The sequence below is a fragment of the Erpetoichthys calabaricus genome, chromosome 14 (genome assembly GCF_900747795.2).
Source record: "Erpetoichthys calabaricus chromosome 14, fErpCal1.3, whole genome shotgun sequence".
NCBI classification, from domain to species: domain Eukaryota; kingdom Metazoa; phylum Chordata; class Cladistia; order Polypteriformes; family Polypteridae; genus Erpetoichthys; species Erpetoichthys calabaricus.
The window spans coordinates 23,272,943-23,290,959 of NC_041407.2; the positions used below are offsets into that span (position 1 = coordinate 23,272,943).

An 18,017-nucleotide genomic window follows, 5' to 3' on the forward strand; every position below is an offset into this window, starting at 1 on the left:
GCAAATTTATTAAAAATAAAAAACTGAGAAATCTCATGTACATAAGTATTCACAGCCTTTGCTCAATACTTTGTCGATGCACCTTTGGCAATTACAGCCTCAAGTCTTTTTGAATATGATGCCACAAGCTTGGCACACCTATCCTTGGCCAGTTTCGCCCATTCCTCTTTGCAGCTCCTCTCAAGCGGCATCAGATTGGATGGGAAGCGTCGGTGCACAGCCATTTTAAGATCTCTCCAGAGATGTTCAATCGGATTCAAGTCTGGGCTCTGGCTGGGCCACTCAAGGACATTCACAGAGTTGACCTGAAGCCACTCCTTTGATATCTTGGCTGTGTGCTTAGGGTTGTTGTCCTGCTGAAAGATGAACTGTCGCCCCAGTCTGAGGTCAAGAGCGCTCTGGAGCAGGTTTTCATCCAGGATGTCTCTGTACATTGCTGCAGTCATCTTTCCCTTTATCCTGACTAGTCTCCCAGTCACTGCCGCTAAAAAACATCCCCACAGCATGATGCTGCCACCACCATGCTTCACTGTAGGGATGGTATTGGCCTGGTGATGAGCGGTGCCTGGTTTCCTGGGGTCTGGAGTTCAATCTTTATTTCTTCAGACCAGAAAATTTTCTTTCTCATGGTCTGAGAGTCCTTCAGGTGCCTTTTGGCAAACTCCAGGCGGGCTGCCATGTGCCTTTTACTAAGGAAGTGGCTTCCGTCTGGCCACTCTACCATACAGGCCTGATTGGTGGATTGCTGCAGAGATGGTTGTCCTTCTGGAAGGTTCTCCTCTCTCCACAGAGGACCTCTGGAGCTCTGACAGAAGACCATCGGGTTCTTGGTCACCTCCCTGACTAAGGCCCTTCTCCCCCGATCGCTCAGTTTAGATGGCCAGCCAGCTCTAGGAAGAGTCCTGGTGGTTTCGAACTTCTTCCACTTACGGATGATGGAGGCCACTGTGCTCATTGGGACCTTCAAAGCAGCAGAAATTTTTCTGTAACCTTCCCCAGATTTGTGCCTCAAGACAATCCTGTCTCGGAGGTCTACAGACAATTCCTTTGACTTCATGCTTGGTTTGTGCTCTGACATGAACTGTCAACTGTGGGACCTTATATAGACAGGTGTGTGCCTTTCCAAATCATGTCCAATCAACTGAATTTACCACAGGTGGACTCCAATGAAGCTGCAGAAACATCTCAAGGATGATCAGGGGAAACAGGAGGCACCTGAGCTCAATTTTGAGCTTCATGGCAAAGGCTGTGAATACTTATGTACATGTGCTTTCTCAATTTTTTTATTTTTAATAAATTTGCAAAAATCTCAAGTAAACGTTTTTCACGTTGTCAATATGGGGTGTTGTGTGCAGAATTCTGAGGAAAAAAATGAATTTAATCCATTTTGGAATAAGGCTGTAACATAACAAAATGTGGAAAAAAATGATGCGCTGTGAATACTTTCCAGATGCACTGTGTGTATATATATATATATATATATATATATATATATTCATATTCTGAGTGCAAGAAGGCAAATTTAGTGCTGAAAGTACACTTCTTTGCCATTTACTACATAGAAGAGTTGAGGCAGTTTTCATGCGTTTCTTTAGGTCACAGAGCAAAGCACATTTAAGGCTTGCACCTGCTGCCTTCGAAAATCTTGTGCTGTAGCTTTGAATTGCTGTTAAAATAGTGAATTATAATTTAATATATTTCTGTAATATACACTGGACAAAAATGGGACAGTAGCAAGGCAATATGATTCAAAACAACAGTGAACAGAGTGTTCAACAATAAGTCCCGCATACCTGTTCAGGAGTTGTTTTTCCAGCACATCCTTTATTTGCCCAAAATGTTTATCTCCTACTTTCATTTTTTTTTTGTATATTTTATTATTTTTTACTAAGTCATGTAACCACCCTATGCTCTAGTTCCATATGTCTCTGTAAGTCTTGGCACTGTTAGGCTGGTCAACAGAATAAAGTAAAGATGGATGAACAGTAAGCAGGAAGAAGACTGCTGTTCCACAATCATCATTTACTTTCAGCAAGCCCTCCAGGCAACACACTTCATTCGGTGCAAAGGATATTTGCTTTTGCTGGCACATCGTGGTGAAATAGACCTTTGTACCCAAAGTGACGAATGCGTGATGAATGCCAAGTCATACATCTATAATATATTAATCACCTTTCATTTTAGCATCCAGAGTAGGCAGGAGCAGAGTTATCAGGGCTTATCATTTACTGTGGCAGAACAGAAAAACAAAACATGTTACGAAGACTCTATTGTGACACAAGTGGCAGCACCTTATTTTAAACACAATCTCACGAAGTGTCTTTAATTGAAGGTACAGTTATATGAAAATTCTTAAAAAAAGTTTACATATTCTCTTCTTGTGTCAGCGCGTGCATGTGCGAGTGCTTACGCCTAAAAATAAGATCGTCCTGTCAAAATAAGAGACTTTCTCCTTCTTGACGTGAATCATCTTTAAATGAAATGCTGGCAACAAGGAATAATTGAAATCATTGCGCTGCTTACTATCGATGATGAACTAACATTTTAATGGGGTGAAAAAATGATCACCCCTGACAGATATGCTAAATCAGTAGTTTGTGTGACCCACGATTTGTGAGTTTGTGTGTGTGTGCGTACGTGCGTGTGTGTGGTTTTGTCAGTTTTACTATAAAAACAGTTATACATCAGTTATTTGCGAAGCAGGAATATTCTGGTCATTCTGATCCCTGAATAACATTTAAAAGAAACAGAGCAACTCCAGTGTCCCTGAATAACATTTAAAAGAAACAGAGCAACTCCAGTGTTTTCCTCCATAACATCCTTTCAACAAATAGAACTAAGTTTCTTGCTGAAGCAAATCACCCTTTAATGCTTCTAATGCGGAATAACACAAATCACCAGGCGGCTTTCGGTCAATGATAAACCAGAGTTTCATGAGGTGAAAAAATGGGACGTACTACGGTTGTGATCAATGCTTTCCATTAACTCAGCTTTCGAGAAGAATCTGTCATGGGAGGGACAAGAGGGAGGGTACAATGAGCCGGGGCGGGACGGAGCGGGCGAGGAGGCGGGTATCTGTGCCAGTGTTTTAAATAATGACAGGAAAAAAAGTGCTTTGAAATAGAGGACCCCCAACTAAGACTGCTTATGAAACAAAACGCGACATACAGGCATATGCTACTTGTATAAAATATGTACAATAATGACAACAATGTTGAAGCAAAGATGAAGGGAAAGGGAGAGGCTAAACACCCCAAATCTTTATGAGCGTTTGTCCTTTATTCTACAATATACATATACTGTATATATATATATATATATATATATATATATATATATATATATATATATATATATACACACATACATATACATATATATATATATATATATATATATATATATATATATATATATATATACATATATATACAATTTTGCAAAAATAACTACCCTCTTAATGAATAGATGAAAAATGCAAATAACATTTTAAAATTGTACATGTAAATGGATGTGGTAAAACAGTTACATGTTGATATATAAAAACCATAGAGGCATCTCATTCCCAATGCTTCTGCAGACCCAATAATGTATGCAAATGTGAGAATGAACAGTGGGCCTTCATTGTAAACATTGATGGAGCATAATACTTGGCTATAAATGAGGTGCATTTTAGGAAAAAAAAAAAAAAAAAAAAGTATGATTTGAGTGCAGCTGTATCAAAATGCTGGTGCAAATATTAAATCACATACACACACCCTCACGTATTTATTCACATATGCATGGATTTATGACAGATGCTTACACGCGAGTAGAAAGCCGACTGCATATTCTTGGTTTTGCATACATTGTTGGGTATGCTGTGTCTGTGCATTGTAATGTTTACACACACATCGGAATACAGAGTATGCAGCCAGTATCAGTTTGACATGTGCTGTACACTGACCACACAACTTGCTCCATCCACAATGTGCCACCTCATGTGTTTTTCTTTCCCTACTTCAAATTTTTAATGGCTGAGTACTTCATACACAGTTAGCTTTGCTGTTCTCAGACACTTGGCACACTTTAGGACTGGCCAAGTACTTTGTGTTCCAAGTTGTGTGTAAACATTACACAGAAGGTGGCACATTGTGGACTTTTTATTTGTTAAATTTATTTGCACTGGTGAAAAACAGGCTTCACTCTAAAAGCGTATTTATTATTTGGTAACTTTCTTCTCTGTTTGAAGTGTTTAGCCAGCAGCCATACCACATGGACTTCAGAACAGGTCATCCAACTGAACCTAAGCATGTTTGGGTCTAGCCAGTACTTGGATGGGAGACCATCTATGAAGGAATGGGTTTTTGCTTGAAGAGGTATTGGTGAAGCCAGCAGGGGGCACTTATCCTGTGGTCTAAACACCCCAGTACAGTGACAAGGGCACTGTGCTGTTAAAATGGCTCCATCCTTCAGTGAGGTCCTGACTCTCTGTTGTCATAAAAGATCTCTTGGCATCCTTCATAAAGAGTACAGTGTATCCCAATATCCTGGCTAAATTGCCCACCCAATGACCTAATCATTCTGGCCCCCTAATCATTCCCTGTCTCTAATTGGCTCTCTCTCACCACTTAACCACCTAAAAGCTAATGTGTGCAAAGCGTACTGGCGCAAAAATGTCTGCTGTCACATCATCCAGGTGGATGCTACACATTAGTGGTGGATGAAGTGACTCCTGACTCACTATGAAAAAGTACTTTTAGTAGTGAGAAAAGCACTATAAGAATGTAAAGAATTATTATTATTAAAATTGCAATTTACATGATATTAAATGGGCGGCACGGTGGCGCAGTGGGTAGCGCTGCTGCCTCACAGTTGGGAGACCTGGGGACCCGGGTTCGCTTCCTGGGTCCTCCCTGCATGGAGTTTGCATGTTCTCCCCGTGTCTGCGTGGGTTTCCTCCGGGCGCTCCGGTTTCCTCCCACAGTCCAAAGACATGCAGGTTAGGTGGATTGGCAATTCTAAATTGGCCCTAGTGTATGCATGGTGTGTGGGTGTGTTTGTGTGTGTCCTGCGGTGGGTTGGCACCCTGCCCGGGATTGGTCCCTGCCTTGTGCCCTGTGTTGGCTGGGATTGGCTCCAGCAGACCCCCGTGACCCTGTGTTCGGATTCAGCGGGTTGGAAAATGGATGGATGGATGATATTAAATACAATACAATATATCTTGCTTGAATTGAAGATTAGAAAATACTCCAATAATCATATTCATAGAATGGCTTTAATTTGGACATTTTTGGATTTTTAGGCCTGTACTGTGATATATATCAAAATTTGGTAAATTTCATGATATATGATATTGCCCATCCCTAAGAGCAAGTAGGGCAGATACAAACTGTTCATTTAAAGTCCACACTTCAACAAAAATGTGGGGGCAAATGTGAAAGTTGGTGAAGGGTAAATTTCACATAAATATTAGGACATATTACTTTACATAGCAGGAAACTGAAACAAGATACAACATAAAGCTCCTTTGAAGTACAGCGTGGAGGCCATCTGATACCTTGCTGATAAATATTTTGAAAAAACAGAGTGAACAGATCAGTTATCAGTTATGCTGCAATGAATGGCCTGTTCTTGTCAAAATTGCTGGCAGTCAGAGTACTACTACAGTACTACACTTTTTTTGATTACTCCAAAAAGCAAGTTTCAAGTTATTTCGAGCACAAGCCAGCTTGTAAAATTGTCATTCCAAGTCTCTGGCGCAGCCCACTAAGTCATATTGTACCAACAAGCATTTGAATTTTCATCCCAGTAGAAATATAGTTAGGCCTAATCAAATAAATTGTCAAGCAGATATGGGCATGGCATGTAAAACATAACTAACAAATCTGTTAAGAATAATTTACAAAATAAAAAAAAGACAACTCATATAAAAATCAACCCAGTTTAATTCAGACTAATTTTTACATATTACAATGAACACAAATTGTTCCAATGATTGTGCACAAAAGGAAGAACATCCCTGAAAAGTGGCTCTTTAAAAAGAAGGAATAAAGCATTCAAAATAAACTCAGGAAGAAAATAGCTAAGCAGCCCTAGCCACACGTTAAGTTTCCACAGGAAGCTTACTATGCTTGAAATTCCAGTGACTTGAGCAGTTTTCTTTCCTGTCTGAAGACTCCAGTCCAGCTGGGTACCAATGAACTTACTCCTGATTGGTTACCATTCTGAGCATTTTAAGAGCCATTTCTCCTTGATCAGCTGGAATCTTTAAAGCAAACAGACAATACATTAAAATAAAAGTGTGAAAGTAATCCCATTGCAAAACAGGCATAGTGAGCACAATTACCTACCTGCACAAAAAATACATTTCTTCTATTGTTTTTATTTCACCTTGGACCTTGACAAAATACTGACAGCTGTAGAGTAACCTTCACATTAAAAAACTGACTACTAGGTGTGCTACTTTAATCAAACTAAAGCTGTTGAGATTTATGGTTTCCTAAAAATGAATCCACAGCTTACTTTGCATTTATTGTATAACTGCTAGACATTAAGCCCGTTACAATAACGGTCACTAGAACAGTAGTGCATAAACATTAGTAGGAACAGTCTATATTAAACTAGTAAGCCCGCTATTCGCTAGCTTATCGGAAATCCAAGAATGGCAATCAGTTTCTGTTCTGTCCGATATCTGGATGGATGACATATCATGGAGGGTGGGTGCGTCTGGGGAAATGTCATTTAACTACATAAGCATATCTGTAGTAAAGTGGTCTCGTTTTGTGGAGACGTGATTCCGTTGCCTGTGCTGACACCAACTGCTGGCAGAGTTTTGCACAGCAAGTTCAGTTTACAGGTTGTGGTGTTTGTGTGCCAGCCACTGAGTCTGGGAAGCCGCTGGGTTAGAGTCTGTGACCGTTATGTGATCTATATTACTGGCACAGTGGACTGCTTGAACAGGTTGTGTTGTTTGGGCGCCACGTACTGACTCTGGGAAGCCGCTGCGTTTGACTCTGGGGTGGGCGCCACGGCGCATTATGTTGTGTTATTTGGGCGCCACCTACTGACTCCGGGAAGCCGCCGCGGTTTGGGAAGTCGCTGCGTTTGACTCTGCGGCGGGCGCCACAGCGTTGTGGGATGCCGCTGCGTTTGACTCTGGGGCAGGCGTCAAAGTGAATCACCGTTATGTGATCTACATTACTGGCACAGTGGATTAGAGCAAGTCTAGTTTACAGGCGGCGGGCTCGCTGCAGTGCGCGTGAGTCTGTTGCCTTCGCTGACACCAACTGCTTGAACAGGTTGTGTTGTTTGGGGGCCACCTACTGACTCTGGGAAGCCGCTGCGTCTGACTGTGGGGCGAGCGCCACAGCGCAATATGCGCCTCGGTGGGAAGCCGGTGCGTGAAGACATATCATGGAAGGTATATACGGTGGTGTGGGCGGTCGTGTCCGGGCGGCTGTACAACCCGGCGTGCACGCTTTACCCCAGGTGTAGTTCACAGGTCGTAGTCTCGTTTCTGTGTTTTGTTTGGTTTGAGCCGTGACTCCTTTCGCAAGCGCGTTGTAGGCACGCGCGTTGTCACAGTTGGTTTGAGCTGTGACTCTTTTTGCAAGCGCGTTGTAGGCACGCGTGTTGTCACAGTATGGACCTGTGGGGATTCCGTTCGTACTGTAATACAACCTTCGAATCCTCTCGTTTCTTTTTTTGCTCTGTGGCGGGCGGCAGTGCGCGTGTGCCTCGATGTGCCCAGCGCCCATATCCGGTTTACAACCTTCGGTTAGTAAGATGGATGGCAAGGGACCTTGACCTCATTCTGTTTCTTGTCTTAATTTTTTTTGTCAAAAATATTTTTGCAAGAACCCTAAAGTAAAATAATAATAAAAATAAAATAGAAACGTATATGACAATACAGTAAGTATAATTATTACATTTATCCTCTCCTCTGTGGCTGTTGATTGATGTGTTGTGTCTGTCTGAAGATCTCCTATCCTGCCTCTCTTTATTTTAGCTTGCTGTGGCGTCTCTCCACCAAGTACTGTGCAGTTCCCCAGCAAGTATTTTAATCTGTACTGGCGTGGAGCTGATTATTGTATGTGTGGCGTCTCCCCAGCAATGGATTTTATGTGCGCAAAAATAAATCTACTTTTAAAAGTCATCCTATTGTAATATGATGAAAATTCGTATATTTAGGAAAACCCCTTCAACGACTCACACTTTATACTTTACCGGGCCAAGCTTCTTAATCGCAAATCTGACATCCTCAGAGTGAACACTTGCACAACAACACACACTAATCCCACCTCTTTGGGGAAGCTGGTCTCCACGTCTCAGTACCCGATTGGATTTTTTGTGCCTTATGTTTTAGGTGTACCCTCATTTCCCGAAATCTGATTGGATCGGCCACGCGATATTTTATAGGTCCCGCCCTCTCTGTCGTGTGACGCGTCAGGCAGCCTTTGAAGCATCTGCTAGAGGCCTGTGACTCTGCCACTCATTCCGCCCTTCCCTGTACTTCCGCCTTGTCCGTAATGTGCGTTTAATCTTTTGTCACAACAGTGGGCAATCAGCAGAGTCTCCCCAGGAACTGATGTAATGTGTGGCGTGTAGCTGATAATCGTGGCTGTGGCGTCTCTCCACCAAGTACTGTGCAGTTCCCCAGCAGGTATTTTAATCTGTGCTGGCGTGCATCTGATTATTGTATGTGTGGCGTCTCCCCAGCAACGGATTTTATGTGTGTGGCCGCGAGTACCCAATCAGCACTCTCCCCAGCAATGATGTCCTTTATTAAAGACTGCCCCGCACATGCGCACTCCACCAGAAGACAGACACATGGACGCACACAGGGATTTTAATTGTATAACCACTATTTTAAACATTTAGTAATATCTTTAATTTTTAGCTGTTTTAGCAATTCATCTTAACAGCAGGGCAGTGGGTAGCGCTGCTGCCTCGCAGTTAGGAGACCCAGGTTCGGTTCCCGGGTCCTCCCTGAGTGAAGTTTGCATGTTCTCCCCGTGTCTGCGTAGGTTTCCTCCGGGTGCTCCGGTTTCTTCCCACAGTCCAAAGACATGCCAGTTGGGTGCATTGGTGATTCTAAATTGTCCCTAGTGTGTGCGTGCGTGTGTGTGTGTGTGTGTGCGCCCTGTGGTGGGCTGTTGCCCTGCCAGGCGTTTGTTTCCTGCCTTGAGCCATGTGCTGGCTGGGATTGGCTCCAGCAGACCCCCGTGACCCTGTACTTAGGAAATAGCGGGTTGGATAATGGATGGATGGATCATAAGTACAAATAATGACAGACCACATATTTTTGTGTTGTTCTTTTCCTCTAGAAAGCTGTAGCGTTTAATTTTAGCAAATGTTCTCTCATTGTATCAATAATCACGTAAGTACATTCAAAGTGAACCTCTCTCTTTGGAGAGCACACTTTTTAAAATTGGCTATTCAGTACTCTTACTTCTTATGTACTTCTAGTCTCTGGAGACAACCATGAGTGAACTGCACTTAAAAGTGGGTGGGATCATTTAAGTGGCTCACTGAGTATCACATTTTAAAACCAATCCAACGCCTCATGAAGATGGCACTTACAGTAGAGGCAGGGATTTTGAACTGCAAACAATAATACTGCTCTCATAACCTGGCCCAAAAGAAAAAGTCAGCTGGTGCTTACAATAAATTGTCTGTTGTATTGCTGAAAAGTCTCCTAAAAAGACCCCTATTAAATATATAAAAGTGTGTCTTGTATGTGTTAAAAATGAATATAACCCATTGTAAGGGAAACAAAAACACCTTTCTGTAAAATCAGATTACAAGTTGGCATTTGAAGACCTCATTGGATTAGCGGTAAACGTGAACGATATGTTGTCGCAGGCGCTGTGTGTGCTCTCTGTTGTACAGTTACAACACCGGTCAATATAAATGTAGCAAGCAGTTCTTTCAATCTTATGAAAGCCTGAATTGTAAAATATGTATTCAAAATAAAAGATGTGTCATATCCCTGTAACAGTTGTCATGTGTGTTTAGTGTCAGCGTTCGTCTGTATCCATTATCATTTCTGAATAGTCTTAATAGATATGGAAAGCCTATCGACCATCTTGAAAGAAGCACCTGACTCGGGTGCCAATTTAGAGCTAAAAGGGATGAGGCAGCTGACCAAACTTAAAAAGGTTATAAAAGCAGTAGCCAGAGAGGATGGGCATCATCAGCACTTGAGAGAACAGCGGAAGTAATTTGAACTTTGTAAAATTACTCTACCTACAGCAGACCATCAGATAAACTCAGGTCAGTTTCTCCAGAAGGCAAAAGGACCTACAGAGATAAGTGATCCTTTCTGTTTTGATTGTGAATTTGTGAGTGAACCTGGCAGACCTGTATGAAAAGAGTGTTTCCCTAGATTGGAGGTATAGCTCTGTAAAACCCTCATAATACAAACTTTAAGGAAACCATTAATTCTTCTGATGAATATTAATAGGTTTTTTTAATTCAGTGTTAAGAAACTAAAATTATTTGTGGAGTTTTTTTTTGTCCTGTAATTTGGAGGGGGATTATGGCGAGAAGAGGGGCACTGCAGCACAGGACTTTGCAAATAGTTGATTTTGGGTTGTGTATGTTTTTTCAGGTCCTGCGGTGGGTTCGCACCCCGCCCAGGATTGGTTCCCTGCCTTGTGCCCTGTGTTGGCTGGGATTGGCTCCAGCAGACCCCCCGTGACCCTATGTTCAGATTCAGCGGGTTGGAAAATGGATGGATGTTTTTTCAGTCTTTACAATAGCAATTTTATTTCCATTCTTGTCTTGGCTTCTGTTAATGTGCTCTGTACTTTTGTCACAAGTAGTAGGAAGTATTCTTGGTTTCTCACACTCTGGATCATTCATTCATTTTTTTATTTTGTTGCCATTCCAGGGATCAGTAGCACATATTATAATTGTGCTCTCTCATGATGGGGAAAGAGGTCTTGAGGAGCGGTAGACCCAGTCAAAATGAGGTGAAAAGGACTACAAGAAGAGATGCAGAAAGATTCAGATTTTGCTATTCAAAAACATACACATCAGTAAATGTGCCTAATGATAATGAGACCACTCCAGCAGAACAACAGATGAGGCTGCACAGCATCCACCTTCTGATTGCATGTTTAACCGAATAACTAAACTAATTTAAGATCACTATCTGTTTGGAAATACATACATGCCATACCTGAATACCACAGCATTTTAACACTTAGTATATCCATAGACCAGGGGTGGCCAACCCCAATCCGGGACAGCTGCAGTAGTTGCAGGTTTTTGTTCCAATCCAATTGTTTAATTAGAAGCCAATCCTCACAAATCACAGATCTTACTTAATTTCATGGCATGTTAGTGTTTTAACTCGACCATGTCAATTCATTCTTAAATCATAATTTTTTTTACTTTCTAATGATACATTTATCATCCGAGTGATTTGAAGCCTAAAACATTTGAGTAATTTTCAGTTCTTCAATTTCTCTTTAGCTTCCTTTTGTGTACTTGTGAATGATTAAATACATACAGGTGGAAATGGAGACAAGCTAGATATAGAACTGCTGGTTCCTTTGTCATTTGCATCTTGTTGCTAATAAGGAGCAGTTAAAACAATGAATACAGCTGTTTAAGACTAAAATAAGCAATTTAAGGGTTCAAAATATTAACGAGAGGGACAACTAAAATGAAGCAGAAAACTGCTTCATCAGCAACGAACAATTTCCCATGAAGCACTTGGGTTGGAACAAAAAACTGAAGCCACTACAACCCACCTGAACCCACATTGTTCAGCTCTGATTTAAAGGGTCTAAGTCTTAAATAGCAAATAAACTAAATGAAGCTAATTATTAGCAACAACAAGTCACTAATTATGAAAATGGTTAGAATGAAAACCTGTAGTCACTTTGGCTCTCCAGGATCGGAGTTGGCCACCCCTGACATAAACCATAATGCTTATCTAATCTCTACTTGCTGTTGTAATGTCATATAGTAATGCAATAGTCAAAATGACCGAAAGATACCTTAGCAGACAGAAGCAAATAAAGATCTAATCTATGCATTTTGTCACTATACTCAATTATTCAATGTAAAGTTCAAGTTTACTATCACATCTACCTGCTGAAAGACCATTCTGGTGGTGTGAACAAAACATGAATTCTCCTTAAACATCCTGTTAATTCATTAAACCCTTACTAGCAGCTAGCAGTGCTTTGTGAAAAGGATGAGGAAGTTTAGAGACTTTAACCAGATGAAATCAACTAAACTCTTGAATTAAATGCTCAATATCACCTAGTCCAACTCAGGGTCTCAGAGGGGCCTGGAACCTTTCCCTGTCATGCACAAGGCATTAACTGACCACAGAGGGAGCATTAGTCTAGTGTAGGGCCCACTCATGCACACGGTCACACAAAGAATCAATTCAGAGTCATCAGTTTATTTAACACGCACATTTTTGAGATGTGGCAGTACAGCTGGAGTAAACAAAGAAAAACACATGTGGACACTAAGACAATCTGCAGACTCCACACAGACACCGTTCAAGTGTTGGATTCAAAAGCCGTACACTAGATTTGGGAAGTAGCTGTGCTAAACACTATCACAATGCTACCCTTATTTCTGAACTATCTTCTGCAACTTTATAGTGTTGTGGCTTTTTATAAAGATGTTGCATCACAAACCATGCCGCCTTCACCTATGGGGATCTCTAGGAGCACCTGCAAGACCACTGGGAGAAGGGTCTAAGAACTCCAGTTGGTTCAGAACCTGTCTCTGTCCTTAGGAATAAATAGATGAGAGTGACCAAGACGCACCCTCAGAGGGTTGTTTTAAGTCTACCCACAAATGGCAAAGAGACTCATGATGTGCCAATACTTCTCAGACATACCCCCTTCAATGGGACTGTAAATAATAACAGAGAAAAAATCCTTAATTTGTGTTCAGCCTTCAGTCTGACATGAGCTACTTTGGTAAAGAATAAAAGCTGGGGGACAAATTGCAATCCGCAGAAGAATCTAGCTTTTCCACGTCAAAGATGACCTTAATATTTAGCCAACCTTAAAAAATAAGCACTCCCAGAATATCTGATCCACCCTAAGGGATGCACCATGTTACCAAAACAAAACTCAAAGGGTTTTTCCCTCATAGGTTTTTTTAAGGCCACATCTCACGTAAAATAAAGGTATTAATAATCAATAAATATGATAATTAAATCCATTCTACCCTAACTGTTTTGGACATTGCCTATTCTTAAAACAAAAGAAATATTCTATAGGACTTCAGTTACAGATTAGTTCACAGTTTCAAATTTAACTTGACGAGGATTACTTCAGCTCTTTTAGTCTATTTTGTATATAGTATCTGATAGCAAACAGATCCTCAGGAGTCAGTACAAGCAGAGCAGCGATCTCAGCAAATCTCTATTACACATCACACACTCCGTGGCAAAATATTTAATAAACAAAAATGTCTTTAATAAAAAACAAAACAGCTGAAATACTCCAACTTCTAAAACAGTTAACCCAATCTCTGAAAGCACCCAAATGTTTTACCATGACTACATTTTCTAACTTGTTGAAAAACTAAAAAAAAAAATTTACAGCTACAATTACAAGTAGAGAAATGAACTGAAAAAAGCGAAGTTTTCTGTCATTTAAATATCCTTAGCGGTACTTTCTCATAATTTGGAAGTTTTAAATGTGTTAATGCAAGTGACATTTACCTCATACTGAACCTATATTTTAAGAAACTAGGGGGCTTCGCTCGATAACCCCTGTGTTTGGTTTTCCCAATACACACTTTTAAGATATTTTTTTTCTTGGAATTGTTGCTATTTCATTAGTTTCACTTTTATTTCAGAACTTTGGTAAAAATAATTTTCGAGTCCCAACATGCTGAATCTTTAAAATTAGGTCCATGAGACAAGTGTTTAATGACTTTGTACCAGAATTCAGGATAGGTTTCTCTGTTTGGAATTTCAGCACTGACAAAACAATCTACAGTATATCATCAGCAGTTAATAATATTTTTTTGCAAAGTAACCAATAGATGCATGTGAGGTAAACCCCATTTTTGAAATTTGATCATGCAAATGTATGCTTGGATTTGACTGAACACCGTTTCGAGTTCTTTCAATAAAATTAAGACTTTCTGATAAAACAATCTACTTACGAAAGTCGGAATATCCTGAGCCGATGTACCAGGTGGCATTGTTTTCAAGAATCTCCGGATTTCTGGCCATTGTGGATTGCACATCACTGTAATAAATAAATCTGGCCGACCGATAGTTCTGGATATTGCCATTGCATCATGATATAATAGTTACAATGCTCTTGGACTACCTTGATATGATGATGGTAATATTACTGCTTTACCTATTTTGAATTTGTCTGAACTATTGATATTTGAATTTTGAAAGTGATTAATGAGACCTTGTATATGTTTCGTTCTAAGTATTGCCTGATTCAATTTAATAAAGAAAAGACGATTAGCTTCGACTTTTATATACGCATTAATAATGTAATGTTGCGTTAGACATTGAGATGACAGAAGTGGGTTAAATACATTGGAACATATCGCTAATTTTGCCCCCCGATATATTGTGATGGTGTTATTTGTTTTTCTGAATTTGTGTGTTTCATATTGTATGGCCATCTTGATTCTCCATCTGGGAAAAGCAGAGGAAAGAATAATGGATTGTAATGTGGCAAATTATTAGACAGAAATGTCGATGCAGGTTTTGCTTTTGGATAAACACGAATAATTTCTAATACGTCTGATTGTTTAACTCTTTCGATTCTATGTTGCATCGCTTCTCCGTGATCATAAATATACACTTGACCGAATTGTGGTTTCTTCGAAATTAAACTTGTCATTGCTTTAATTGTTGCTGGACCACAGATTTTCATAGCGTATGGTCGATTCTTGTGTAAATCTACGTTTTGAGCATTGAATGATGCGAATGCAAAAAGATTATTATTTTAAGGATATTTTGCCTATAGTGTTTGTGGATTTCACTTTCCCCAAACATCAAATCTTTTAATTCATTTTAATTCTCTTGGATACGCCTCCTCAATGTGTATAAACACTACTTTTCCCTGATGGCAACACAAATTAGACGATCTACAAGTCTCTGACTTAAACTTCAAAGCCTTACAATATTTACATACTTCTGACTTATCACCTGTGTCCATATGTTCGATCTCTATTCGCCTTTCTGTTATTTCTCCGAGTAATAATTTCTCTTTGTGCTAATGTGATCTTTACCTTCTTTTTTTTCTGCTTTTATATTCTGTATCTTGCTCTGCATGTGTATCGCGCCTACATCTTTTTTGAGACTTTTGAATTCCACTGTTTTCATTATCTCTAACCTGCTCTGCATGTGTTTAGCCTCCTTGTTTTTTAACCTCTTTATTACGTTTTACTGTTTTCTACTTTGTCTTTTATTTCTAACCTTGCTTTGTCCTGCTTTTTTTTCCCCCCAATTACACCTGGTCTGTGGTGATTATTTTCCTCTTTTTCAAGTAATAATTTCCGTTTGTTTGCGCTACAGCGATCTTTGCTTTCTTTTTTTTGATACTTTCTAATTTTCCTGCCTTCATATTCTTTAATTTTCTCTACATTTGTATCATGCCAACGTTTTTTTTGAGCCTTTCGAATTCCACTGCTTTCATTATCTCTATCCTACTCTGCATGTGTATCACTCCAACATTTTTGAACGTCTTTATGAAGTTCTACTTTGTCTTTTACTCTTTGTCTTTTATTTCTGAGCCCAATTGGACCTGCTTTTTTTCAGTTCCACTTGTTCCGGGCTGATTATTACTTTCCTTATTTTCTGAATTTGCACCTAGATTATTTTCTTGTGGGTCTCTTTTCTCCACGCTGCTCTTTCTTCTTCGCTTAGTCGTCGACGGTTCATCTATAATGTATTGTCCTTATACGCTTTATATGCGCTGAGAGCCCTGGATCTGTGTCTGCTAAAAGCCTTTACATGACTGAGTGTTTTGCTGCCTGTGGTCTTATTTGATATTGGTTTTCAGTAGGGCATGTCTTGCAAGAATCTCATGTTCTACATCCCCGCGAGACGGTCCTGGGTCAATCTCTTGGCACAAACTCTCATGTTTAAGGTCCCCACGACACGCTCCGTGGCCAATCTCTTTCGTCTTGCGGGTCTATTAAGTGTCTCCCATGAAAATCACGTCTCGTCTCCCTAGTCTCTCCCTCCCAGGATTTTTTTTTATAATAGAGAGAAAGGTACAACATTTAACATGGGATGAGATGTAAATATGAAACAGTATGCTTGTGCTTATAAAACATCAATTATTTTTTATGTTGCACTGGAGCCCCCACCCCAAATGTCAAATTCCACCTATGATCCCCTGGTGTCCTATCTTCTGAGTATTATTTTTAAAAGCATAGCTCTTTATGATGATCTGACAGCTTACACTCTTACCATATGTCCAGCCTTAAGTATCCAGTAAAAAGCAAAGTTCTGATAAGCTTTGAAGAATGCAGCAGTGTCATCAGGAGACACGTACAAAGGTTTCCATTTCATGCTGTTAAACATAGGTTGGCCAGACCATTTCAGTTTTTTCACCCAGGCTTCTTGTCCTATGGAATTAAATGTATTATTTATTTATTTTATTTACACAACAGCTATAACAGTAAAAATACTATAATGCAATAGCACTACTGAGATTAATCTTATGGTATGGTAATTAAACCAGTACAGTGTAAGAGAGTCAAGTTTGCCAGAATTTAATGAATGCCAAGAGGAATAGCCCTTTCACACAATCTCTGCAATAAAATATGTCTACCCTTAACATGTACTTTATAAGCATTAGGGCCTAAACGACATCTAAATATTGGTAGTGAGAAAATCATAGGATACAGTTTGTTTTCTGCTTTATAACAAAAAATATCAAAATTAACAACAACATCCTTAGACACCCAAAGCTTTGATTCTTCCACTTCCACAATGACACAAGCACTAAAGATTATATCTAGCTACATTATAAGGAACTTCAGGAACATCCAAGCTGTCCACATTTTGCTCGGTGTTCCAAAATGCCATATTTTTTTTTCTTTCTGCCCAGCATAAGAACCATATGTTCAGCACTTTAATTTAAATAGTTAACTGACCAAAAACATACCATCAAATACAGGGTCATGGGGCAAACTACGATCAAAGACGAAACATCTACTAAATGTTGAAAGAATGAATTGGTGGGGTAAAGTTCTCATAATACTGCAACAATTAAAATTAGACAGTTTGTTGAGATAATCTATCCTATTGAGTAATTTGCTTAAAACTCACAAGTTTAGAAAAGAAAACCTACCCACAGTATCCACAATCAAATCCAACTGTCCATTGTAGACTGTCACATTGACCTGTTCTGCGAGGAGCTGGTCCACAATATCAATGACAGGTTTCATGAAGTCTTCTGACATGTACATAAATACATCTCCAGATTGTCCTGAAAGAAGAAGGAAGAGTTTAGACATGAGTTATACCATCTAATCTTCCATTCCCCCAGAAAAATAGACTTGTGTAACTCAGTGTCTGCAACAACACAGTGCAGGTCAAAAGTTTTAGAACACCTTTGTTTTTTTCAGTTTTTATGGAAGTTTAATATTTCACAAAATCAAGTTATAGAAGAACTACCAAAAAAATAAACAATGGTAAATAAAAAAAAATGTAAAAGAATCATTATGTGTATATTTTTATTCAAAATTGTTGATTCATCAAAGTAGCCACCAAGGGTAACTAACCCTTGTGATTCAGAATTCCATTCACTTTGTGCAAGTCACCAACTCTGCTACCACCGAAGGAACCCCAGATCATCATACTTCCTCCACCATGTTTGACAGTTGGTGTCACACACTTTCATCAAACCGACGGCGTACAAACCTGCAGGATGAACCGAAGATTTCAAATTTTGAATCATTGGTCCATAAGACTTTCTTCCGGTCTGCACTAGTCCACAGCTGGTATTTCAAGGCCCTATTTTGTCCTTTAAAGAATCGCTTTCTTACTGCCACTTGCCTTG

The 18,017-nt window shown here is 39.7% G+C and overlaps 2 protein-coding genes across 2 annotated transcripts in view; one reads left to right on the top strand and one right to left on the bottom strand.

Moving 5' to 3' along the window:
* The window catches only part of dgke (diacylglycerol kinase, epsilon), a 521,693-nt gene that overhangs the window by 179,793 nt on the left and 323,883 nt on the right, over positions 1-18,017 (top strand).
* Positions 5,910-18,017, bottom strand: part of scpep1 (serine carboxypeptidase 1) — a 33,845-nt gene continuing 21,737 nt past the window's right edge. Inside the window, exons 11-13 of the mRNA XM_028818818.2 lie at positions 17,307-17,444; positions 16,421-16,578; positions 5,910-6,247 (exon numbers count right to left, since the gene is read on the bottom strand). Coding sequence (XP_028674651.2) covers positions 6,185-6,247; positions 16,421-16,578; positions 17,307-17,444 — 359 coding nt within the window. The 3' untranslated portion in view covers positions 5,910-6,184. The remainder of the gene's footprint in view (positions 6,248-16,420; positions 16,579-17,306; positions 17,445-18,017) is intronic.